Raw genomic sequence first — 27789 nt, forward strand, 5'->3', positions numbered from 1 at the left:
AGAACCAACATCATTTTAAAAGACTGCTAACATAATTTCATTAGAGAGCAAAGCAAGTTCAGGTAAAGTTTTTAGGAGTTCAAATCTAGTCCAAAGAAAGTTTAAAGAGTTTAAAGAACCTTTAAAGTTAGTTCAAAGAGATATTTAAAGTTAGTTCAAAGAGATATTTAAAGTTAGTTCAAAGAGACATTTAAAGTTAGTTCAAAGAGATATTTAAAGTTAGTTCAAAGAGATATTTAAAGTTAGTTCAAAGAGACATTTAAAGTTAGTTCAAAGAGATATTTAAAGTTAGTTCAAAGAGATATTTATTAAAGTTAGTTCAAAGAGACATTTAAAGTTAGTTCAAAGAGATATTTAAAGTTAGTTCAAAGAGATATTTATTAAAGTTAGTTCAAAGAGACATTTAAAGTTAGTTCAAAGAGACATTTAAAGTTAGTTCAAAGAGACATTTAAAGTTAGTTCAAAGAGATATTTAAAGTTAGTTCAAAGAGATATTTAAAGTTAGTTCAAAGAGATATTTATTAAAGTTAGTTCAAAGAGACATTTAAAGTTAGTTCAAAGAGACATTTGTTAAAAGTTTCAAGATTATTATGAAGATAATTTTAATAGAGTTAGTAAAAAATTTAAAAACAGTTTAAATAAAATTTGATAGAGTTTAAATAGAGTTTAAAGAAAGTTTAAATAGATTTACTCGCCAGTTGGTGTGATACATGTCGGAGCAGCTGTTGTCTCGTCTTGTTTCTCTGAAGGAATAAATATGAGTAAAAAAACTTATAATATGATCTAATCTGACCTCACAATGACCTTACTCACCTGTGATCTGAATGCTGTTTCTATCGATCACCAATCCGTTAGCCCCGCCCTCCTGAAGCCCCGCCCCCAGCTGCTGCTCCGTCTCCTTCACATCGATCAGCTGATTGAACCAAAGGTCAAAGTTCACCACCACACTGCCCCGGCTGAGGAAAAACAATCAATAAATATTGAAACATCAGCTGATCAATATATCCAAACTTTAATTTGATTTAATCTGTCAGAATCATCATCTGTTTGCCTGTATGATCACTATACCTATATTATATATATATATATATATATATAGATATAAATATATTAGTGTTGGGCAACGATTACAATTTTTAATCGAGATTAATCGCATTGTTATGGCAAAGTTCAATAATTAATTCAAAAGTAGTGTATTGCACACTTTTATTTTAAAAGTACTGCTATATGAACAAAAGGTCAATAACGTTAGGGTTAACGGTATTCCCTTCACACAGTAGCAGTTATATTTCTTGCACACTCAGTGTGCTGACTTTATTTGAAACGTTCACTGCTGTGCAACATGAATAAAATGTTCCGTGCACGTTTCATCACAATGTGTGTGTTGTGTGTTCTCCTCTTCATCACTATGATGCTGTAACTCAGAGGTGATGAAGGTCACCCAGCGATGTCCAGTAGTCTCAGTGAGAGCAGCAGCTGGTGCTCGTTGTGACGCGTCGCTGTTGTCGTCTCTCCTTTAACACAACTCGTGTGTTCTTCTGGTGACGGTGCGTCTTGAGGCTCATACGTGACGTCATTGGTTGATCTAAAGGTGCGTTCACACCAAACGAGACCTGAACGCGTCTTGAGGACGTTCCTCAGACCGACATCTTCACAACACCAACCTGCAGCGTGTCTCCACTGCTCTGTAGCATCTGTTAGCTTGTCTCTGTAGCATCTGTTAGCTTGTCTCTGTAGCATCTGTTAGCTTGTCTCTGTAGCATCTGTTAGCTTGTGTTGCTTTAGTTTCTCTAAACTTCTCCACGCGCTGCATCAACGTAGTCTGAAGACTTCCTCCACCGCTGCCAGTGAGCAAGGCACTTTCAAAATAATAATTAAAAAAAATGCGTTAACGCGCGATCAAATAATCGTCGGCGTTAATTAATTAATGCGTTAATGCGAAAATAACGCGTTAACTTGCCCAGCACTAATATATATATATAACATATATATAACATATATATAAATATCTGACCTGAAGTATAAAACGTGACACGACTTGAACTCCAGTCCGATCTCACTGTGACCGAACACCTCCGATACCTGTCGACCAATCAGAAGACAAACTGAGATCAGGTGATTTAACAAAGAACTCAAAGACAGATTATGACATCATTCACATATATGATGTCACTGACACCTGACGTCATCAGTGAACACAGTTACCTGTTAAAGCTAACACCGGTGACCTCTATGGCCGACACTATAATACTTTACAGTGTATATACTTGGTGTGTACTTTATAGTGTATATACTTGGTGTGTACTTTATAGTGTATATACTTGGTGCATACTTTATAGTGTATATACTTGGTGTGTACTTTATAGTGTATGTATTGGTGTGTACTTTATAGTGTATGTATTGGTGTGTACTTTATAGTGTATGTATTGGTGTGTACTTTATAGTGTCTATACTTAGTGTCTACTTTATAGTGTATATACGTAGTATATCACTATAAAATAGACACGATAAAGTACACACTTTATCGTGTCTATTTTATAGTTACTATATTGGTGCATACTTTATAGTGTATATACCTATTGTGTACTTTATAGTGTCTATATTGGTGTGTATTTTATAGTGTCTCTACTTAGTGTGTCCTTTCTATTTTCTATACTTAGTGTGTACTTTAGACTGCCTATTTTGGTGGGTACTTTATAGTATATATACTTAATGTGTATTTCCTAGTGTCTACACTTAACGTGTACTATATAGTGTCTATATTTAGTGTGTATTTTATAGTGTCTTCATTTAATGTGTACTTTTAGAGTGTATTTCATATTGTCTATACCTGTTGTGTACTTGGCTATACTCAGCGTGTACTTAGTGTGTACTTATTAATGTCAAATGATTACGCATGCATGCAATGATCAATACTAACCCTCTCCCTTTGCTGTCTTTCACAATAAAAGCTGATGATGTAAGCATTTGCTTGATGTTACCTACCTGTTATTTTCAAAATAAAAGCCCTTGATCTCACCATCTGTTGGACGTCGTAAGCCAAAGATTTAAACTGCAGACTGCTGGAGTTCTTCAGCTCTTCAGAAAAAACAGCTCCTTCTATGATCGACATCCGACCGCTGAGCACTGTTGCTTCACCTCAACACATAAACAGCAGCAACACAGTGATCAATAATATCTTCTGACACCTGATCAGTTATTAAAGATCATTAAAACCATGTTTACCTTCAGTCTTCAGGCTGATAAATGAAACTACAATCAGTCCGACACAACAGGTGAGAAGAAGTAAAGACACGACGGAGAGGAGAAACTCCAGAGACGACAGAGCTCGCTTCATACTGACAACTGTAATGAATATATCAATCAATCAATATATCAATCAATCAATATATCAATCAATCAATCTTCAGCTTCTTGTTAACATGAAGAATCAGACTCACCTGTGTGTCCTGCCACAGACTTAGTTCACCTGTTAACGACTGATCGTCTTTTATTGAGCTGAAGATGACTAATGGCTCACAATCAATACAGCAGATAATAATGACGATAACAATGATAATCATTAATAATGTTTGACAGTCAGAGGAGAAGAACTGCTGATACACTATTAATACAAAATATAAAACCTTTAAGATACTGAAACAACAAATAAAAACTCATTATTTTGAATATTTAAACACATTAAAGATATTAAGTTCATAATAATTATATTAATAAGTTATTGATTATAATAATATAACGTGTTTATTTAAATGCATACTGTAAATTATAAATGATCTCAGTTAATAAATGAATCCTTTATACTTTCTTTTAAATCACAATAACTTATAAAATGTTTAAACATGAATAATGTGACATTAACGAGCTTTACCTTCATGAATACTTCCTGTTGTGTTTCTTCTTTATCAGAGTGAAGTCCAGCAGCAGTAAACCTGTCAGGTAATCTACTTCATGAGGCTCCGCCCCCTAAACGCACCTGACAGGTCGGCCCTCATTATACTATATATATATATATATATATATAGTATAATGAAGGAATTTATATATATATATAAATTCCTTCCTTCCTTCCTTATATATATATATATATATATATAAATTCCTTCATTATACTATATATATATATATATATATAGTATAATGAAAGAATATATATATATATATATATATATATTCTTTCATTATTACACATTACTATTAATAATAATGCATCATGATTACATGTTTATGTAGCACATTACTATATTAGTATGTATTATTATTATAATACATTATTATTACATTTTGTTGATTGTTAAATGTTATGCACCTCCTGTCATACCATGGCAATAAACTGTTCTGATTCTGATTATTAATTATTATTTATAAACTTAAATTTCTCTTCCTCCCTTATTGAAAATAAATAATCTATTAATGTATAAATATGTTGTGATGTCATGAATCCTTCAGCTACATCCAGGTATAAAAAACTAAACAATCTGCTGTTAGTGTGATTTTATTTGAAGACATTAAATACAAATACAAAATATTACAATTATAGTTTTAATCAATCTCAGAGAAAGTCTGTTAAAACAAAAAGAAAATGATCAAATGTTATTAAAAAAAAAAGAATTATTATTACATCAAAATCATTAGAATAAAGTGATCCAGACCAACGTGATCCAGACCAACGTGATCCAGACCAACGTGATCCAGACCAAAGTGATCCAGACCAACGTGATCCAGACCAACGTGATCCAGACCAACGTGATCCAGACCAAAGTGATCCAGACCAACGTGATCCAGACCAACGTGATCCAGACCAACGTGATCCAGACCAAAGTGATCCAGACCAACGTCATCCAGACCAAAGTGATCCAGACCAACGTGATCCAGACCAACGTGATCCAGACCAACGTGATCCAGACCAATATGTTCACTCTGAATCTGTCAATAAAGTTTTTTATTTTGAACACAGGATCAGGAGAGCTGGTAGATGTTGTTCATCTTCGGCTCCTTCTCCTTCTCCTCCTCCTCCTCCTCCTCCTCCTCCTCCTCATCATCATCGTCACCTCTCTTCAGTGTGTCGTTTCCTCCTCTGACCTCCTCCTCTTCCTCCTCTTCTTCTCTACACTCATTGATGTTTTTGTACGTCGACTGTGGAAAAGAGAGACGAGATGTTCAGGCACCTGAAGCCTGCCAGACGAGGCTGAGGGTACAGTTACAAACTCGGGTGTCTCACCTGGTCCCTGTGATGTGGCGACGTGTCATTGGTGGAGGGGAGGAGCCTGTTAATGAGCTGACCAATCGTTTTAAAGGTCGGTCTGTCAGTGGGCTCCAAACTCCAGCAGAGCATCATCAGCTGATACCTGAGAGGACAAAATATATATATATATATATATATATATATATATATATGTATTGTATATATATATATATATATGCACACATACACACACACATATATATATGGTCAATACATTCAAAATAACTTTATTAAACTAAATGTCCATCTGCTCACATCTCTGCTGGAGCGAAGTCTGGCTTGTCCATGTGGCGGCCATCTTGGATCATCTTGTAGAAGTTGGTATCCACGGCGATGTTTGGGTACGGACTCTTACCTGAACAGGTAGACACACACAGTCACAGGTGAGCATCGCTGTCATCCAATCACAGAGTTTCACACTCTGTAGTGTCCTCACATTGTGTGTTCTTTATAGTATACTTTAAGTATGGACATCATAAAGTACACACTAAGTATGGATAGCATGAAGTACACACTAAGTATGGACACCATTATGTACAAACTATAAAGTACACACTAAGTATGGACACCATAAAGTACACACTAAGTATGGACATCATAAAGTACACACTAAGTATGGACATCATAAAGTACACACTGAGTATGTACATCATAAAGTACAGACATTAAGTACAAACAGTACAAACTATGAAGCACACACTAGTCACTATAGTGTTTACTTTAAGTATAGAAACCATTAAGTACAAACTATAAAGTACACACTAGTAAACACTATAGTGTTTACTTCATACTGTCTATACTTAGAAAGCACTCAAAAATAAAAAGGTTGTATGTATTGACGTGCGGGTAATGAACGTACGTCATAGTTTCCAAATTTAGTGTGTACTTCATAGTGTCTATACTTAGTGTGCAGTTAAAAGTCTTGAATTCATGGTGTCTATACTTAGTAAGTATGTACACTACAAACTACACCTAAAGTATAGAGACTATAAATTAGAGACTAAGTACTTTATAGTGTCCATGCTTAGTATGTACTTTATAGTGTCCATGCTTAGTATGTACTTTATAGTGTCCATGCTTAGTATGTACTTTATAGTGTCCATGCTTAGTATGTACTTTATAGACCACGAGTGTTTGTCACAGTAAATAATCAATACTTTGGTTGATGAAGTGTTACCCAGAGAGAAAGTCTCCCACAGTAAGACTCCGTAGGACCAGACGTCACTTTGGACGGTGTAAACACACTGAAAGATGCTTTCTGGAGCCATCCACTTAACGGGGAGACGGGCCTGTCAAAATAAAACACAGGAAGATGTCACAATAAAAGTCAGAGTTGAAACCAGTCTGCTTCACCTTTTCTTTATAAAATACTGTCACAAAAACAGCAGTTTTATTTATGTTTCCCTGAACGATGTAGCTGTCGTGTTTCTTTAGATTAAAGATGTTTAAATGTTTAAACTAACGTTTCCATGAACGATGTAGCCGTCGTGTTTCTTTAGATTAAAGATGCTTAAATGTTTAAACTAACGTTTCCATGAACGATGTAGCCGTCGTGTTTCTTTAGATTAAAGATGTTTAAACTAACGTTTCCCTGAACGATGTAGCTGTTGTGTTTCTTTTAATCCTTAAGCCTATTTTTAGGCCTCTGCTCGAAAATTGCATACCCATACTCAAAAGAGTGTATCTCTCTAACTACAAGGTCTATTTTGATAATTGTGATGTTATAATAACAGAAACACTTGTGAGATTTGCTCAGATGTGTAAATATCAGTGTATATGTTACTGGTTAATACCAAATGAAGATGACACACAGCTCAAATGAAAACGTTTCAGGTTCGCCTGAAAAAAAAGCACTTTTATTGTTTGTTTGTCTTTGAAATAATGCAGCAGTACACCTAAAACTCTCCCAAATCATAGCACATGTCAGTAGTCTAAACAAAAAAAATGTGGCTTTGATAAAGTGAAGCAGGCCAAAGTTATAGAGGTTTCAGTACGGAGAGTTTAGGGGAGGTCAAGCCAAATTCTCATTTTGGAATCAGCTGTTCCAGCTGTGCCATTCTAATTTTATATACTATATAACTATATATTTCACTTGTTTTATGACTAATAGTGTTCAATCTATCCAAATACAGCAGTTTGGCATCATTTTGACCCATTTTGACCTCTCAGGGCCTGATTGAAGTCTCCTCCAGAGATTTTTCCGTCTCTCTCAGTGTGTGTATTGGAGCTTACAAAAGCCTATGATTGGCCAATTTCAGCATGTGACACCACGTTGGATGAGGAAATGACTCAGGGAGGCGATTGGAATTGATAGACAGAATCTTTTGCCACTAAAAAATCTAAAATTCGCCGCGCCACCTCGAGCGTAAAATCAATTCGTCGAAAAGTAAAAATCACAACCCCTTCGTCCAGCGAGGTAGATTGACCACCATTTTGTCATGGAAAACTTTAGAAACACATCGGACAGACAGCAGGCACATGGCTGCACGGATTTCTACGGGGATTTTGTCCGTTTTTTTCACGAAAATCAGCTCACGGTGAGAAGCGATATGATTGTTTGCGATGGTTTGTTGGCTGTATGGTTCTAATGGTTTCACTGAGAGAAATTCTGAAGATATCTCCAGATTGTGTGTGGAATCCTCTTGCTCTCCGATGTATCGGTCGGCCGTGATAGCCGTGAGTTTTGTGATGATATCTGGTAGCGGAGTGCGAAGCTCGCCGTAGCTTGCTGAAAATATGTGATATTGTGGCACAACTTGTAGTTGATTATTTGTTTGTGTATAATTGTGTTTGGAGTGAGTAAAATGGCTTTTTTGGTATTTTTTCCCAGAATCTCTCCGTTCAGTGGGTATATAACATGTGTGATATTCATTATAGTCGTTTCTGAAAAGTATATTTTACGACACTCTCTTCGCTAAACTCTCTCGCTGGAACCCCAAATGGGGCTCGTTCGGGATTAAAAGGTTTTAAACTCACGTTTCCCTGAACGATGTAGCTGTCGTCGTTGCGGATGTCTCGAGCCAAACCGAAGTCACAGATCTTTGCAACACGACGATCAGTCAGGAGGACGTTTCTGGCTGCTACGTCTCTGTGGATACACTGTCAGACAGACAGGGAGACAGACAGAGAGACAGACAGAGAGACAGACAGAGAGACAGACAGACAGACAGACAGACAGACAGACAGACAGGGAGACAGGGAGACAGACAGGGAGACAGACAGAGAGACAGGGAGACAGACAGACAGACAGACAGACAGACAGACAGACAGACAGAGAGACAGGGAGACAGACAGACAGACAGACAGGGAGACAGGGAGACAGACAGAGAGACGGGGAGACAGACAGGGAGACAGACAGAGAGACGGGGAGACAGACAGACAGACAGACAGGGAGACAGGGAGACAGGGAGACAGACAGAGAGACGGGGAGACAGACAGAGAGACAGACAGATAGACACATTTAGGAAGGTTTTACTGCTGATTGCAATGATACTGATAATATACTGCCGTTTATTTTTAGGACCAATGTCAGTGTTAAACCATAGTAGTGAGGACATTTAGTCACTTTATGTTGATGGTCCTCACAAGACCAGAAAGACAAACGTGTGTGTCTGTGTTCTTACATTCCTGGTGGACAGGAAGTCCAGACCTTGAGCCACCTGGTAGCAAAACCTCATGAGGTCACCGACAGAAATGCTGTCTGTCTGCACACCTGAGAGACAGACAGACAGACAGACAGACAGACAGACAGTCAGACAGGTTTGACAGCAGAGACAAACTCTTCAGGTGAGTGCAGATTGTTACCCAGGTGTGTTTGTCCTGGACTCTGAACCGGCTGCATCTCCAGATACTCTGAACAGCAGGAGATCCCACTGTCACTACACACACACACACACACACACACACACACACACACACACACACACACACACACACACACACACACACACACACACACACACACATCAAAGTAAAGGTCCACGTGGTTACACAGAATAATGGAACGAGACAAACATTTAAAGATAATAATATTAATTTAACGTTTAATGAACTTAAAAGGTTCAGACCTCCTGAGTCGAGGGTTCTGATTGGTCGTGTTCTTATAGAGGACCTCCCCCTCCTCTTCCTCTTCATCCTCACTGACCGCCGACGCCATAAAACCCTCAGCGCGGGCTCGCAGGAAGTTGAGCAAGTCGCCATGGCTACAGTACTCTGTGATCATCAACATGGGACCTGAGGGGGGAGGACATGAGGACAGAGGACATAGGACATGAGGACAGAGGACATGAGGACAGAGGACATCAGGACAGAGGACATGAGGACATGAGGACAGAGGACATCAGGACAGAGGACATGAGGACATGAGGACATGAGGACAGAGGACATGAGGACATGAGGACATAGGACATGAGGACAGAGGACATCAGGACAGAGGACATGAGGACATGAGGACAGAGGACATGAGGACAGAGGACATAGGACATGAGGACAGAGGACATGAGGACAAAGGACATGAGGACAGAGGACATGAGGACATGAGGACAGAGGACATGAGGACAAAGGACATCAGGACAGAGGACATGAGGACATGAGGACAGAGGACATGAGGACAAAGGACATAGGACATGAGGACATAGGACATGAGGACATGAGGACATCAGGACAGAGGACATGAGGACAGAGGACATGAGGACAAAGGACATCAGGACAGAGGACATGAGGACAGAGGACATGAGGACAAAGGACATCAGGACAGAGGACATGAGGACAGAGGACATGAGGACAGAGGACATGAGGACATGAGGACATAGGACATGAGGACATAGGACATGAGGACAGAGGACATCAGGACAGAGGACATAGGACATGAGGACATCAGGACAGAGGACATGAGGACAGAGGACATGAGGACAAAGGACATCAGGACAGAGGACATGAGGACAAAGGACATCAGGACAGAGGACATGAGGACATGAGGACAGAGGACATGAGGACATGAGGACAGAGGACAAAGGACATCAGGACAGAGGACATGAGGACATGAGGACATGAGGACATAGGACATGAGGACATGAGGACATGAGGACAGAGGACATGAGGACAGAGGACATGAGGACAAAGGACATGAGGACAGAGGACATGAGGACATGAGGACAGAGGACATGAGGACAGAGGACATGAGGACATAGGACATGAGGACATAGGACATGAGGACAGAGGACATCAGGACAGAGGACATAGGACATGAGGACATCAGGACAGAGGACATGAGGACAGAGGACATGAGGACATGAGGACAAAGGACATCAGGACAGAGGACATGAGGACATGAGGACAGAGGACATGAGGACAGAGGACATGAGGACATGAGGACAGAGGACATGAGGACATCAGGACAGAGGACATGAGGACATGAGGACAGAGGACATGAGGACATGAGGACAGAGGACATGAGGACAAAGGACATCAGGACAGAGGACATGAGGACAGAGGACATGAGGACAAAGGACATGAGGACAGAGGACATGAGGACATGAGGACATGAGGACATGAGGACAGAGGACATGAGGACAAAGGACATCAGGACAGAGGACAAAGGACATCAGGACAGAGGACAGAGGATATGAGGACATGAGGACATCAGGACAGAGGACATGAGGACAGAGGACAAAGGACATCAGGACAGAGGACATAGGACATGAGGTCAGAGGACATGAGGACAAAGGACATCCGGACAGAGGACATGAGGACATGAGGACAGAGGACATGAGGACATGAGGACAGAGGACATGAGGACAAAGGACATCAGGACAGAGGACATGAGGACAAGAGGACAGAGGACATGAGGACATAGGACATGAGGACAGAGGACATGAGGACAGAGGACATGAGGACAAAGGACATCAGGACAGAGGACATGAGGACATGAGGACAGAGGACATGAGGACAGAGGACATGAGGACAAAGGACATCAGGACAGAGGACAAAGGACATCAGGACAGAGGACATGAGGACAGAGGATATGAGGACATGAGGACATCAGGACAGAGGACATGAGGACAGAGAACAAAGGACATCAGGACAGAGGACATAGGACATGAGGACATGAGGACATGAGGACAGAGGACATGAGGACAGAGGACATGAGGACAGAGGACATCAGGACAGAGGACATAGGACATGAGGACATGAGGACATCAGGACAGAGGACATGAGGACAGAGGACATGAGGACAAAGGACATCAGGACAGAGGACATGAGGACATGAGGACAGAGGACATGAGGACAAAGGACATCAGGACAGAGGACATGAGGACAGAGGACATGAGGACAAAGGACATCAGGACAGAGGACATGAGGACAAGAGGACAGAGGACATGAGGACATAGGACATGAGGACAGAGTACATGAGGACATGAGGACATAGGACATGAGGACAGAGGACATCAGGACAGAGGACATAGGACATGAGGACATCAGGACAGAGGACATGAGGACAGAGGACATGAGGACATCAGGACAGAGGACATGAGGACATGAGAACATAGGACATGAGGACAGAGGACATGAGGACAGAGGACATGAGGACATAGAACATGAGGACAGAGGACATGAGGACAGAGGACATGAGGACATGAGGACAGAGGACATGAGGACAAAGGACATCAGGACAGAGGACATGAGGACATGAGGACAGAGGACATGAGGACATGAGGACAGAGGACATGAGGACAAAGGACATCAGGACAGAGGACAAGAGGACAGAGGACATGAGGACATAGGACATGAGGACAGAGGACATGAGGACAAAGGACATCAGGACAGAGGACATGAGGACATGAGGACAGAGGACATGAGGACAAAGGACATCAGGACAGATGACAAAGGACATCAGGACAGAGGACATGAGGACAGAGGATATGAGGACATGAGGACATCAGGACAGAGGACATGAGGACAGAGGACAAAGGACATCAGGACAGAGGACATAGGACATGAGGACATCAGGACATGAGGACAGAGGACATAGGACAGAGGACATGAGGACAGAGGACATCAGGACAGAGGACATGAGGACATGAGGACAGAGGGCATGAGGACATCAGGACAGAGGACATGAGGACAGAGAACATAGGACATGAGGACATGAGGACAGAGGACAAGAGGACATAGAACATGAGGACAGAGGACATGAGGACATAGAACATGAGGACAGAGGACATGAGGACATGAGGACATGAGGACAGAGGACATGAGGACAGAGGACATGAGGACCAGAGGACAGAGGACATGAGGACATCAGGACAGAGGACATGAGGACAGAGAACATAGGACATGAGAACAGAGGACATGAGGACAGAGGACATGAGGACATAGAACATGAGGACAGAGGACATGAGGACATAGAACATGAGGACAGAGGACATGAGGACAGAGGACATGAGGACATAGAACATGAGGACAGAGGACATGAGGACATGAGGACAGAGGACATGAGGACATAGAACATGAGGACAGAGGACATAGAACATGAGGACAGAGGACATGAGGACATAGAACATGAGGACAGAGGACATAGGACAGAGGACATGAGGACAGAGAACAGAGGACATAGGACATGAGGACAGAAAGACGATTTATCCCTATAATATATTTATATATATATTAGTGCTGGGAAACGATTAAAATGTTTAATTGCGATTAATCTCATTGTTATGTTAAAGTTCATAATGAATCTAAAGTAGTGTGTTGGTCTCTTGTATGTTAAAGTGCTGCTCTATGAACTAAAGGTCAAAGGTCAATAACATTTGGTGTAAACACGTTAAACTCATGCGGTTGTTGTTAACAGCAGGATTCTCTTCACTCTCTGTGCTCAGTGTGTGAACATGAACAACACGAACAACACGTTTCATCACAATGTGTGTGTTGTGTGTTCTCCTCTTCATCACTATGATGCTGTAACTCAGAGGTGATGAAGGTCACCCAGCGATGTCCAGTAGTCTCAGTGAGAGCAGCAGCTGGTGCTCGTTGTGACGCGTCGCTGTTGTCGTCTCTCCTTTAATACAACTCGTGTGTTCTTCTGGTGACGGTGCGTCTTGAGGCTCATACGTGACGTCATTGGTTGATCTAAAGGTGCGTTCACACCAAACGAGACGTGAACGTGTAGTGTGTAGCTATCCACGTTGCTGTAGCATCTGTTAGCTTGTCTCTGTAGCATCTGTTAGCTTGTCTCTGTAGCATCTGTTAGCTTGTCTCTGTAGCATCTGTTAGCTTGTCTCTGTAGCAACTGTTAGCTTGTCTCTGTAGCAACTGTTAGCTTGTCTCTGTAGCATCTGTTAGCTTGTCTTTAGTTTCTCTAAACTTCTCCACGCGCTGCATCAACGTAGTCTGAAGACTTCCTCCACCTCTGCCAGTGAGCAACGACTTTCAAAATAATAATTTAAAAAACATGCGTTAACGCGCGATAAAATAATTGTCTGCGTTAATTAATTAATGTGATAATAACGCGTTAACTTGCCCAGCAGTAATATATATATACTATATACAGTCATTGCATCACCTCCTCGAGTGCAGGCTCCCAATAGGTTGACGATGTTGTCATGGTAACCAAGATGGCCGAGGATCTTGAGCTCCGACATCAGAGCGTCACGTTCCTCTGAGTGAGCGCTCGCTGTTCACGAAACATAAGAAACGTGAATCACAAGAACAACGACGATGATGATGATGATGATGATGGTGATGAAGACTCACGTTTGAGCATCTTGACGGCGACCCGTGTGGCGTCGTCGGTTCCCAGACCGTACGCCGTCGCCTCAACGACCTTCCCAAACGCTCCCGAACCCACAACAGCACCTGACAGACAGAGAGGGGGACAAATAAACCCCACTATCGATAGCAGTTTAACTCTCTTAACTTTTATTTTGAAATACAGCTTCAGCTCCAGCGTGTCAGATCGAACGACTATTGATACATTGATTATCAAGCGTTTGATGATTCATTTTCTTCCTAACTGACTTGTTCGATGTTAAACTGACTTGTTAGATGTTAAACTGACTTGTTAGATGTTAAACTGACTTGTTAGATGTTATACTGACTTGTTAGATGTTATACTGACTTGTTAGATGTTAAACTGACTTGTTAGATGTTAAACTGACTTGTTAGATGTTAAATGACTTGTTAGATGTTAAACTGACTTGTTAGATGTTAAATGACTTGTTAGATGTTATACTGACTTGTTAGATGTTAAATGACTTGTTAGATGTTAAACTGACTTGTTAGATGTTAAACTAACTTGGTAGATGTTAAAATGACTTGTTAGATGTTATACTGACTTGTTAGATGTTAAACTGACTTGTTAGATGTTATACTGACTTGTTAGATGTTATACTGACTTGTTAGATGTTAAACTGACTTGTTAGATGTTATACTGACTTGTTAGATGTTAAACTGACTTGTTAGATGTTAAACTAACTTGGTAGATGTTAAAATGACTTGGTAGATGTTAAATGACTTGTTAGATGTTATACTGACTTGTTAGATGTTAAACTGACTTGTTAGATGTTATACTGACTTGTTAGATGTTAAACTGACTTGTTAGATGTTAAATGACTTGGTAGATGTTAAACGTTTGTTACCGAGGCGGAGTTTGTCTCGAGGAAACTCCCATTCCTGGTTGTACGGAAGCTGAAGAGGGTCAATAAAGGTGTAGTTGTTCCCGTCGGTGCTCTCGATGATCTTCCAGCGGATCTCATATTTCGGTTTCTGAGAGAAGAAGAAACATTTTAGTAATGAGTCAAAGTTCCGAGCCGTTCTGATTCACTGTATTGGTTGTTGAGTTTCACATTTGAAGAAGCAGAGAGACATGCTAACAGTTAGCATGAATGCTGCTTTGTTTTGGTTGTAAAGAGAAATAAAGTCTCTAAAAGTAAAACAAAGTCTCAGCCACTGTTCATTTAGATTTAGTCTTTATATGAAAATGCTTATTAGTTGTAGTTTCTATTTTTAATTTGAATCTTTGATCCTTTTAGTCAAAATGTTGTCTCTTAGTATTCTCAGCTATTTTAGATTGAATCTTATAGATATTAAACATTTTCAGTCAAATCTATTTGAGCCAAAACAATAATTTAGTAATTTAAGTCAAACTTATTTCACTCAAGAAGTTATTGTTGTTTTAATGAAAAGTTAATCAACCAAACCAGCATTTCTTCTTCATGTGTTTTGTTTGAATAAAGGTTTGATTACAAGCTATCTCCAGCTGTGGTGTTGGTCCATGGAATATACGTTTATGTATTATTATTAGTTATTATTATTATAATAAACACACCTGTCTCCACTTGTAGGAGACGACCAATAGGAGCAGCAGGAGGAGCACAGCTGCACTCAGAGCTCCAATCAGAGCCGGAGTGAAGAACCTTTGATCTTTTAAAACTCCTAAAAACACAGAAACATTATTTAATAAGAGTTAAGATGATAAAACTCTTAAGTGACGATGTTTGTTGAGTCACCTTTAAGGTTTTTATAATAAAACACCTACGATGGTTAAAGACTTGTCGAGACTCTCCCATCATGTTGGAGGCGACGCACTCAGCAGTGACATCACCAGCTGACCGAGGGAGTGGCAGCTGGTTCCTCACTTCCTGGTTCCTCACTTCCTGGTTCCTCACTTCCTGGTTCCTCACAACATCTGGAGGAAGCTGATGATCGGTGACGTTTCCACACCTGCAGACGAGGAGAAGGGCAGTTTGTTTGTTAACTTAATCTTGTTTTATTTATTTTATTCTCTTTCATTCTCCACAACGTCAGAGGTTTGATTTCATATTTAATGCTGATTTGTTTTATCTTGAGTTCCTCATGAAAGGTAACAGTTTTATCATTAATAAAGATCATCAACCAAGGAGGTTCATTTTTAACATTATTATTACTAATGATGGAAACTTAACATAAATCGGAACATTTCCACCATAAATTGGGGAATAAATACTCTAGAATGCAGGAAATGAAATGTTTGATGTTCAACATTTCTGTTGAGAACCCACCTGTTCACACCATATGTGTATATATACACACACATATATATGTGTATATATACACATATATGTGTATATACACACACATATATATATAATTTTGATGAACAGGTGTGAGATAGAAGCTCTCGTCTCTAACACGGATCAATCAACACACCTGAGCTTCACAGGATGTTGTCTGTAATGAACTACCTGTAGAGGGTGCTGACAGTAATTCAGTTCATTTATATACGTACGTGTCGGTGACCCCGGGGCAGATGAACCAGAGGATTGTGGGTAACGGGTATCCAGAGCTGGAGCAGGTCAGAGTGTTGTTCTGCACACTGATGACGGCTTTAGGAGAACCTGAAGGAACATGTTTCAGTTTTATGAGAAGATTTAAACAGCAGCAAAGATCTAAAATAAAGAACAAAACTTGATAAAAGAAAGTAAAAGTTGACTTTATTTAATACGACTCAACAGAGAAAACAGAACTCAATAGTTCTGACCCAGACAACAAGACCCCGAAGTCTTTACTTCAGTACACGGGTCTATGGTAAATAGACTGTACTTGTGTTTCCTATTTCTAGTCTTCTGACCACTCAAAGCTCTTTAACACTACACGTCATCATTCACTCATTCATACACTGGTGGGAGGAGCTACCATCAATGTGACACCTGTCCATCAGGACTAACTAACATTCATACAGGAGCAATTAAAGGTAAAGTGTTTTGCTCAAGGACACATTGACATGGACTAATGGAGCCGGGGATCAAACCACCGATCCTCTGATAAAAGGACGACCCACTCCACCACTGAGCCACAGTCAACCCAAGAAGAACAGGCAAATCAGGTGAGATCAGAGAAACCAGGACCATGACACTAGGAAATCATCCCTGGACCTCTTCACACAGAGGACGAACACAGGGTTTAAATACTGTGACAGGTGAAGGTGATGAGACAGGTGGGATCAAGGGGGCGGGGCAGACAACCACAGTGGAGGGAAAACACACAAAGACAGGAAGTGAAGTGATCTGAGACGAGAGGACAGCTAAGAAACACAAAATAAAACAGGAAGTAAAGATTACTGATAAAATAAGAAAACATAACTGATTTACAGGTCGTCAAAGCTTAGAAATGTGATAATCACAAGAAGAAAAAGGGGAAGCTGCAGCATCAGGGAAGAAGAAGAAGAAGAAGAAGATGAGAAAGACGAGGAAGAAGAGGAGAAGGAGGAAGAGGAGGAGGAGGAAGAAGAATAAGAAGAGGAGAATGAGGATGAGGAGGAAAGGCATCTTACGGTAGATTCGAAGGTCGATGTTCTTCGTGCCGTTGAAGAACGAGTTAACAAAGTGGAACGAGTATCGACCTCGATCCTCCTGACGAACCCGCCGCAGCAGCAAGCTGGCCTCCGACCTGCAACACCAACAATATATATCTATAAAACTATTAACCTATAACAATAGACCTTCATATGAACAACACCAACAATATATATCTATAAAACTATTAACCTATAACAATAGACCTTCATATGAACAACACCAACAATATATATCTATAAAACTATTAACCTATAACAATAGACCTTCATATGAACAACACCAACAATATATATCTATAAAACTAATAACCTATAACAATAGACCTTCATATGAACAACACCAACAATATATATCTATAAAACTATTAACCTATAACAATAGACCTTCATATGAACAACACCAACAATATATATCTATAAAACTATTAACCCTATAACAATAGACCTTCATATGAACAACACCAACAATATATATCTATAAAACTATTAACCTATAACAATAGACCTTCATATGAACAACACCAACAATATATATCTATAAAACTATTAACCTATAACAATAAACCTTCATATGAACAACACCAACAATATATATCTATAAAACTATTAACCTATAACAATAGACCTTCATATGAACAACACCAACAATATATATCTATAAAACTATTAACCTATAACAATAGACCTTCATATGAACAACACCAACAATATATATCTATAAAACTATTAACCTATAACAATAGACCTTCATATGAACAACACCAACAATATATATCTATAAAACTAATAACCTATAATAATAGACCTTCATATGAACAACACCAACAATATATATCTATAAAACTATTAACCTATAACAATAGACCTTCATATGAACAACACCAACAATATATATCTATAAAACTATTAACCTATAACAATAGACCTTCATATGAACAACACCAACAATATATATCTATAAAACTATTAACCTATAACAATAGACCTTCATATGAACAACACCAACAATATATATCTATAAAACTATTAACCTATAACAATAGACCTTCATATGAACAACACCAACAATATATATCTATAAAACTATTAACCTATAACAATAGACCTTCATATGAACAACACCAACAATATATATCTATAAAACTAATAACCTATAATAATAGACCTTCATATGAACAACACCAACAATATATATCTATAAAACTATTAACCTATAACAATAGACCTTCATATGAACAACACCAACAATATATATCTATAAAACTATTAACCTATAACAATAGACCTTCATATGAACAACACCAACAATATATATCTATAAAACTATTAACCTATAACAATAGACCTTCATATGAACAACACCAACAATATATATCTATAAAACTATTAACCTATAACAATAGACCTTCATATGAACAACACCAACAATATATATCTATAAAACTAATAACCTATAACAATAGACCTTCATATGAACAACACCAACAATATATATCTATAAAACTATTAACCTATAACAATAGACCTTCATATGAACAACACCAACAATATATATGTATAAAACTAATAACCTATAACAATAGACCTTCATATGAACAACACCAACAATATATATCTATAAAACTAATAACCTATAACAATAGACCTTCATATGAACAGCACCTCCTCATGGTGGTGCAGCAGGTCTAGAAATGTGAGAATGCTAGCGTATGTTTGTTAGCATGCTAACCTGTAGCCGTTAGCAGCGTAGCGCTCCTGGTACACCGTATAGTTGTCATTATTGACGTGTGTCGTCGTTGTCCAGCGCCGGCTCCTGATTGGAGGATACGCTTCGATCACAAAGGTCAACGTCACATCTCGACCTTCGTAGACCTCCACCGTGCTACCGCCGCTAACGTTAGCACTTCTAGCTCCATTCACATCCAGCTGATTGGTGCTAAAGTTAGCAACTATTTTTCCATTCACTTCCAGGGTACCGCTGCTAACGTTAGCTTCTAGCTCTCCTTGCACCTCCATTAGCATGCTGCCAACATTAGCACCCAGGCTCTCATTGACCTCTATGGTCTTAGCATTAGCGTTAGCTTGATGCACCGGCTGCAGGTAGATCCTCAGGTAGGGACGGTCTGGTGAGGAAGACGATGAAGAGGAGAGACAGTTAATATTCAGTCTGTCCATCATTATGCTTATAGGTTCATTTGATAGATTCTCTTACCCAGAACTCTGAGCTGTGTGGTGTCCGTGGCGGCCCCCGCCTCATTGACAGCGGTACAGGTGTAGGTGCCACCGTGAGTCTGACTGACAGGTGAGACCCTCACAGTGCTGTTGATGTACAGGCGGTTGCTGTTGCGAGAGCTGGTAGTGACGTTCTGCGTCTGGAAGGAAACCAAAGATCCGATGAATACAACAAAACAGAAAGTCTGTCATGCGTGAAGATGAGCAGTCTGACCTTTGTGTTCGGGTGGTTCCAGGTGACGCTGTAGAAGTGGTTGGGGTTACTGGTCAGACAGGTGACCTCAAAGGTCTCTCCTTCCAGATGCACCGAGTGATGCTGACTGACGGACAGGGAGGGAGGATGACGTAGCCCTGCAGACAGACAGGCAGACAGATACGAGGTAGACAGACAGGTCATCGGGGGACAGACAGGTAGAAATGTAAATCAGACGTCAGAAGACAGACAGGTCTTACTGGAGACCACCAGCAGCTTGACAGGTTCGGATCTGAATTGCTTTCCGTCCTTCCAGCCGGAACAAACGTATTCTCCACTGAACGTTGTCTGCAGGTCTTGGATCAGGGCTCCTCTCTTGGGGTCAAATGTCACATGCATGCCCCGGGGCAGGCCCCGCCCCTTGGCCCCTGTGCTGTCCGCCAATTGGAGGCTGAGGTTGGTGACGGATGGGTCGGTGAGCAGACACCTGACCAGGAAGTCCTGGCCCTCCTTGCGAGTAGAACTGGGGCGAGGTGTGACGAACACACTGGAGCTGTCAACTGGGTCTGTGAGAGAGATGCATTGTGGGATACCGAGGTCATTTTTAACAGATGATGAATGCTACAAAAAACGTGTCGCGACAAGTCTATGAAATCTGACTCCGGCTCAATACTTTGAAGACTAAGAGGACTCGTTTGGATCCAGCCCTATGACTCTGACAGTGTGTGGCCTCAGCTGATTTTACCGGTGAAATACAGGTGTATCCAGGTGTCCAGGTGTTTCAGGCCCTGGTTGGTGTACCCACAGCGGTAGGTTCCAGTGTGTCTGGGGCTTGACTTCCCGACCCTCATCGGGTTCGGCAGTTTGTCCCAGTAGAGGAGAGTGAGCGCGGTGCTGGCCCAATGGACTGAACCGGTGCCATGACAGCTGAAGTTGAAGGCGGAGCCGGCGGTCAGAAGAACCTCGGTTTGGTTTGGCTGGAAGACGGAGTTCAGACGGATCAACGGAGGATCCGGATCGTCTGGAACAAACAAACAGTAAAGTCACTTCAACAGCAACTCTGAAGCAAAACAAAAATACCACATGACCATGACCACCTGTGGTGACCACGCCCACGTGTTATGACCACACCCACTTCCGATGACCACGCCCACTTATGATGTTGTTTATGGCTCTGATAAACCTTTCTCTCTTTAGTTTGAGGAGGTTTTACAGAGTCGGACTTCTGGAACAAAAGCATTTGATTGGTTCTCCTGGTGAACCTCCACTAGACTTCCTGTTCAGGTCAACTTTACAGCACAAAGACACGGTCAGAGACCAGCTGGTGAAGTTGTTGGACAATTTAGCAGCTAAAAAGTATATTAATAATAATAATAAATAAAACATGAATAATTTGAGTGTCCCTAAGTGGTGTTGAATTATTTTGAGGTTTAGTTCGTGATGTTTATGACGTGTTTGATGTTACGTTCTTTACGTTATACTTAGTTTACTGACTTTAAGCCGAACCAGGTTGTTGTTCTTAAACCTAACTAAGTGCTTTTGTTTGATTAACTTTATTAAGAACTTCAGGTCTAGAAAATGATCTGACATCCAATTCTTCATGGAGGCATTTTCTTCAACATTTCGAGCCTTACACTGAATGTATAACTGAATATCGTCTCCATAATAACGGTAGAAGATATGTTTAAAATGACTCATTTCTGCCCAAGCATGTAGAGAGAGAACCACATCGGCCCGGGACAGAACCGTGAGGAACACAGTACAGTAATAATAATGATATATAATATACTTGAATACACAGAAACACAACCACTGGATGGAGGATAAAACATGAATTTATTTTTTAAAAGACAGAACAGGAAATACGAGTGAAATCACAACAAAAGAAGTTCCAACTTAAGCTGTTGATTTAATGAAACGTGTTTCTATAATTAATCAATTCTCTCATTCTTGATCTGAGAAAAAATGATTATAAATGTGTTTATGTGTTTAAATGATCAGCATACTGTAAATAAGTAGTGTTGATTAAAAGGTTAGATGTGAACTGTTTAGCTGGATCTCATTGGCTGCTGTTGGAGGATCAGAGGCTCTCATTGGCTGCTGTTGGAGGATCAGAGGCTCTCATTGGCTGCTGTTGGAGGATCAGAGGCTCTCATTGGCTGCTGTTGGAGGATCAGAGGCTCTCATTGGCTGGCAGCAGGTTTCTTGGTGATCTCCTGCAGATGGGTGGCGATGCGTGACGTCTGCAGAAGTAAAGCTTGGTGGTTTTCAACCAGCAGACTCTGGTGACGAGCCGAGTTCTGCAGATCCTGGATCTGCTGTGAACCCTGAGGACAGATTAGTTTAGGTTAGATTAGTTAAACTGGATTGGACTAGATGTCGAGATAATAAATATGTGATCTTGGAAAAGTTCAGGTTCATTATTAGAATATTTCTTTAGATCAGATGTATTAAGTCTGGATCCAGACTTTATGTATCTGACATGGGACACAGCTAAAATAATCCTATCTAACTTGATCTAAACTCAACTAAAGTAAACCTGTGATAAACTAAACCTTATCTAAACTAATCCTGAGATAAACTCAATTAAACCAGAGATAATCTGAAGAAAATCGTATCTAAAGTAAACCTGTGATAAATTAAAATAAACATTATCTAAACTAAACCTGAGGTAAAAAGCTAAACCTGAGATGTACTAAAACTGAGATAAACTACACTAAACATTGTCCTAACTAAACCTGAGAAACTAGACTAAACCTGGGCTATACTAAACCCAAGATAAACTAGACTAAACCTTCTCTAAACTTCAACTAAATGTGAGATAAACTAAATCGTATCGCAACCTGAGATTGACTAAACGTTATCTAAACTAAAACTAAAGTAATCTTAACTAAACCTCATCTAAACTAAACCTGAGATAAACCAGATTAAACCTTAACTAAACCTGGTATGAACTAAACCTGAGATTAACGAAACTTTATCTAAATTTAAACTAAACTAAAGTAGACCCACCTGAGTTCCCAGAGTGCTGAGCAGTTGCACCACCTGGACCTGGCCCCTGGCGGCCTCTTTCTGGACCAGGACCAGCTGTGTGAGGAGATCCAGGACCTCTTTCCTCCACAGAGCGTCCGGCTGCTGATCCTGGACCAGCTCCGACAGCTGGGGGGGCGGGGCCTTGACCGATTGGACGGGTGACTGGGCGGCGCCCATCGTCATGGCAGCAGGCGGGTTGTCATGGTGATCATCTGCAGTGAAGATGACTGAAGTCAGAACTTCAGTTCTCACTCGACACCTACAGCGTTCACTGATTTTCAGAATAAAGGTCCATAAGAGTTCTAGAGAGTTAATGGTGTGTTTGCTTTGATTGACAGGTGTCTCAGCCAATGGTTGACAAACACTGGAGCCACGTTTTTATTATTTAAGCCTGTTTCACACTAAAAGGAAGAGGAACCATTTGTCCTGAGGCCTGAGTTAATAAACGCCACCTGAACATCACCTGAAAAAATCATCTGGGTTGGGTTCACCTTCAAGTCATCTGGTCCAAGTTGGTCCAGGTGACATGAAGCTGGTCCAGGTTTCATGACATGCATGGGACTTGAAGTTAATCCTGGTTTCATGGGCCAGGTGGCTTTAAGCCCATCCAGGTGACATGAAGCTGGTTCAGGTGACTTGTAGCTAGGTGACATGGTCCAGGTCAGGTGAAGCTGGTCCAGGTGACATTAATCTCATTGTGATGTTAAAGTTCATAATGAATCTAAAGTAGTGTGTTGGTCTCTTGTATGTTAAAGTGCTGCTCTATGAACTAAAGGTCAAAGGTCAACAACATTTGGTGTAAACACGTTAAACTCATGCGGTTGTTGTTAACAGCAGGATTCTCGTCTCTCTCTGTGCTCAGTGTGTGAACATGAACAACATGAACAACACGTTTCATCACAATGTGTGTGTTGTGTTCTCCTCTTCATCACTATGATGCTGTAACTCAGAGGTGATGAAGGTCACCCAGCGATGTCCAGTAGTCTCCAGTGAGAGCAGCAGCTGGTGCTCGTTGTGACGCGTCGCTGTTGTCGTCTCTCCTTTAACACAACTCGTGTGTTCTTCTGGTGACGGTGCGTCTTGAGGCTCATACGTGACGTCATTGGTTGATCTAAAGGTGCGTTCACACCAAACGAGACGTGAACGTGTAGTGTGTAGCTATCCACGTTGCTGTAGCATCTGTTAGCTTGTCTCTGTAGCATCTGTTAGCTTGTCTCTGTAGCATCTGTTAGCTTGTCTCTGTAGCATCTGTTAGCTTGTCTTTAGCTTCTCTAAACTTCTCCACGCGCTGCATCAACGTAGTCTGAAGACTTCCTCCACCTCTGCCCGTGAGCAACGACTTTCAAAATATGATTTTTTTAAAAACTGCGTTAACGCGCGATAAAATAATTGTCGCCGTTAATTAATGCGTTAACGCAACAATAACACGTTAACTTGTCCAGCCCTAATATTTAAATTTATATATTTAAATATATCGATTAATTTACCAATAAGTTAGTTTATCAACATCATAATATGACGTCCTTGTGATTGATTAGTTAGTTTTTCATCAGATTCTCTCATAATAGTTTGCTAGAATTTCGTCATTTTAAAAGTCCAGTTAGGAGGTTTTGTCAGGAAACACATTTTCAACAGAGACCACAAGACACACTCATTATATCCCATGTGTGTGTGTGTGTGTGTGTGTGTGTGTGTGTGTGTGTGTGTGTGTGTGTGAGTGTGTGTGTGTGTGTGTGTGTGTGTGTGTGTGTGTGTGTGTGTGTGTGTGTGTGTGAGTGTGTGTGTGTGAGTGTGTGTGTGTGTGAGGGTCTCTCTCTTTCTCTCACTTCCTCGTCTCACTTCTTCTTTGTTGACGACGGTGGGAGTGGTGAAGGAACTGGTTACCAAGGCAATGTATTTACATCCACTGCCCTCTCTCATGTGTAGTAGTAGTTGTAGTACTAGTAGTAGTAGACTTTCAATAAGTACTAGTAGTAGATGTAGTCATAGTAACTGAACTAGTAGTAGCAGTTGTAGTAGCGGGGCTGGTAGTAGTAGTAGAAGTAGAAGTAGTAGTTATAGTTGTAGTTGTAGAAGTCGTAGAAGTAGTAGTCGTAGAAGTAGTAGTAGAAGTAGTAGTTGTAGTAGTAGAAGTAGTAGTTGTAGTTGTAGTAGTAGCAGTAGTGGTAGAAGTAGTAGTTGTAGTAGTAGAAGTAGTAGTTGTAGTTGTAGTAGTAGCAGTAGTAGTAGAAGTAGTAGTTGTAGTAGTAGTCGTAGAAGTAGTAGTTGTAGTAGTAGCAGTAGTGGTAGAAGTAGTAGTCGTGTATCTAATTATGTTTGTTAGCAACTTTTAAACAAATATTAAAAGTATTTTTGAAACATGTTTAGATGTCAGAAGGTCACATGTTCAGAACTCTAATATTGAAAACTTCTGATTATTGATTTGTTTTGATCACTATTTCCTCACTTTTGTTTCCACAAACATTGAAATACTTCTCTGCATCCAACAGCTGATAAAGCAACCTAACATCTACAGAATGATAATGATGATATTAATGATATTAATGATGATAATAATGATGATATTAATGATATTAATGATGATAATAATGATGATAATGATGATAATAATGATATTAATGATGATAATGATGATAATGATGATAGTAACGATCTTTGTTTGTTTTACTCTCTTGATCTGCACTCTGACGATGACTTGTGGACAAATATAAATATTTTGTAGTGTGAAGTGTTATTATCTGCTAGTTAACATTTAATAGGCCTCAATAAACAGTCATTAAGTGTTTATTACAGTAAAAACAATTGAGGTAATATTGAGGATTCTAGGAGCGTTAAAATGTTATTAGAAGTTTATAAATGGTGATTTATTAATATTAAAGATACAGAGTTATAGCTGACAGCAGTTTATGTTTGTTTACACAAACAGATGATTTCTGTTATTGTTTAACGTTACGTATTTATTAATGGACGTTTAAGATACATCGATATTAGAACATTTAAACCCTCCATGAATCATATTGTTGCGTGATGTTTCATTATGAAGATAATTAATAAATCATTAATAGATGTGTAATAAACAGTTGATAAAGTGTTTGGTTTTCTGACCTTCAGCAGAGCAGCAGCAGCTGAGGGCGATCGACAGCAGCAGAGAATAGACCTTCATCTCGCTCCCTGTTGTTCTTCAGACTGTTTCAAGTCAAACTGAAGGAGACGACTTCCTCTCAGCAACATAACGCCACCCACCAAGCTCCTCCCTCTTCTACCATCAAGCCCCGCCCCCACACACCAAGCAGCATCAACATATCTGGAGATACGTGGTTTTCACTGGACAGGAGGAGAATGAAAAGATGTAGTACAGTGTAAAGTACAACATCTACCTCTGAGACATAGTATATTAAAAAGTACAACATCTACCTCTGAGACGTAGTATATTAAAAAGTACCACATCTACCTCTGAGACGTAGTATATTAAAAAGTACAACATCTACCTCTGAGACGTAGTATATTAAAAAGTACCACATCTACCTCTGAGACGTAGTATATTAAAAAGTACAATAACTACCTCTACGATGAAGTTTATAAAAGTACAATAACTACCTCTAAGGTGTAGTTTATAAAAGTACAATAACTACCTCTAAGATGTAGTTTATAAAGTACAATAACTACCTCTAAGATGTAGTTTATAAAAGTACAATAACTACCTCTAAGATGTAGTTTATAAAAGTACAATAACTACCTCTAAGATGTAGTCTATAAAGTACAATAACTACCTCTAAGATGTAGTTTATAAAGTACAATAACTACCTCTAAGATGTAGAATATAAAAGTACAATAACTACCTCTAAGATGTAGTTTATAAAAGTACAATAACTACCTCTAAGATGTAGTTTATAAAAGTACAATAACTACCTCTAAGATGTAGTTTATAAAAATACAATAACTACCTCTAGGATGTAGAATATAAAAGTAAAATAACTACCTCTAAGATGTAGTTTATAAAAGTACAATAACTACCTCTGAGATGTAGTTTATAAAGTACAATAACTACCTCTAAGGTGTAGTTTATAAAAGTACAATAACTACCTCTAAGATGTAGTTTATAAAGTACAATAACTACCTCTAAGATGTAGTTTATAAAAGTACAATAACTACCTCTAAGGTGTAGAATATAAAGGTACAATAACTACCTCTAAGATGTAGTTTATAAAAGTACAATAACTACCTCTAAGGTGTAGAATATAAAAGTACAATAACTACCTCTAAGGTGTAGTTTATGAAAGTACAATAACTACCTCTAAGATGTCGAATATAAAAGTACAATAACTACCTCTAAGATGTAGTTTATAAAAGTACAATAACTACCTCTAAGATGTAGGTTATAAAAGTACAATAACTACCTCTGAGATGTAGTTTATGAAAGTACAATAACTACCTCTAAGATGTAGTTTATAAAAGTACAACAACTACCTCTAAGATGTAGTTTATAAAAGTACAATAACTACCTCTAAGATGTAGTTTATAAAAGTACAACAACTACCTCTAAGATGTAGTTTATAAAAGTACAATAACTACCTCTAAGATGTAGTTTATACAAGTACAATAACTACCTCTAAGATGTAGAATATAAAAGTACAATAACTACCTCTAAGATGTTGTTTATAAAAGTACAATAACTACCTTTGAGATGTAGTTTATAAAAGTACAATAACTACCTCTAAGATGTAGTTTATAAAAGTACAATAACTACCTCTGAGA

The 27789-nt window shown here is 39.6% G+C and overlaps 2 protein-coding genes across 6 annotated transcripts in view; both read right to left on the reverse strand.

The window, feature by feature from the left end:
• tmprss15 (transmembrane serine protease 15) overlaps window positions 1-3900 on the reverse strand; it is a 13904-nt gene extending 10004 nt beyond the window's left edge. For 3 of the 5 annotated variants that reach the window (XM_079171024.1, XM_079171023.1, XM_079171020.1), the window contains exons 1-7: window positions 3872-3898; window positions 3441-3508; window positions 3226-3345; window positions 3020-3138; window positions 2015-2082; window positions 814-956; window positions 696-743 (exon numbers count right to left, since the gene is read on the reverse strand). In XM_079171024.1, the coding sequence (XP_079027150.1) occupies window positions 696-743; window positions 814-956; window positions 2015-2082; window positions 3020-3138; window positions 3226-3337 (490 nt within the window). In that variant the 5' untranslated portion in view covers window positions 3338-3345; window positions 3441-3508; window positions 3872-3898. Of the gene's footprint in view, window positions 1-695; window positions 744-813; window positions 957-2014; window positions 2083-3019; window positions 3139-3225; window positions 3346-3440; window positions 3509-3871 lie in introns of all 5 variants that reach the window. The other 2 variants (XM_079171021.1, XM_079171022.1) reach the window with 2 other exon arrangements.
• A 579-nt stretch (window positions 3901-4479) lies between these two features.
• Window positions 4480-26214, reverse strand: csf1rb (colony stimulating factor 1 receptor, b). The gene is made up of 21 exons (XM_079172173.1): window positions 26140-26214; window positions 20747-21022; window positions 20262-20567; window positions 20023-20159; window positions 19789-19948; window positions 19306-19699; window positions 17553-17668; window positions 16509-16617; window positions 15780-15964; window positions 15570-15676; window positions 14881-15007; window positions 13997-14098; window positions 13806-13916; window positions 9313-9478; window positions 9050-9123; window positions 8869-8957; window positions 8222-8344; window positions 6423-6534; window positions 5501-5600; window positions 5222-5348; window positions 4480-5136 (listed from the first exon to the last, which is right to left on the reverse strand). Exons 1-21 carry the CDS (start codon window positions 26195-26197, stop codon window positions 4960-4962), a joined length of 3156 nt encoding a protein of 1051 aa, XP_079028299.1. The 5' UTR covers window positions 26198-26214; the 3' UTR covers window positions 4480-4959.
• Between the last annotated feature and the right edge of the window lie 1575 nt (window positions 26215-27789).

The sequence above is a fragment of the Pholis gunnellus genome (assembly GCF_910591455.1).
Source record: "Pholis gunnellus genome assembly, chromosome: 13".
Lineage (NCBI taxonomy): Eukaryota > Metazoa > Chordata > Actinopteri > Perciformes > Pholidae > Pholis > Pholis gunnellus.

Coding starts and splice junctions, on each gene's coding strand:
- csf1rb (XM_079172173.1), bottom strand. CDS start 26,197: ATGAAGGTCTATTCTCTGCTGCTGTCGATCGCCCTCAGCTGCTGCTGC. Junction 17,669..19,305: donor TACGCTGCTAACGGCTACAG/GTTAGCATGCTA, acceptor TTGGTGTTGCAG/GTCGGAGGCCAGCTTGCTGC. Junction 5,349..5,500: donor GACTTCGCTCCAGCAGAGAT/GTGAGCAGATGG, acceptor TTGTCCTCTCAG/GTATCAGCTGATGATGCTCT.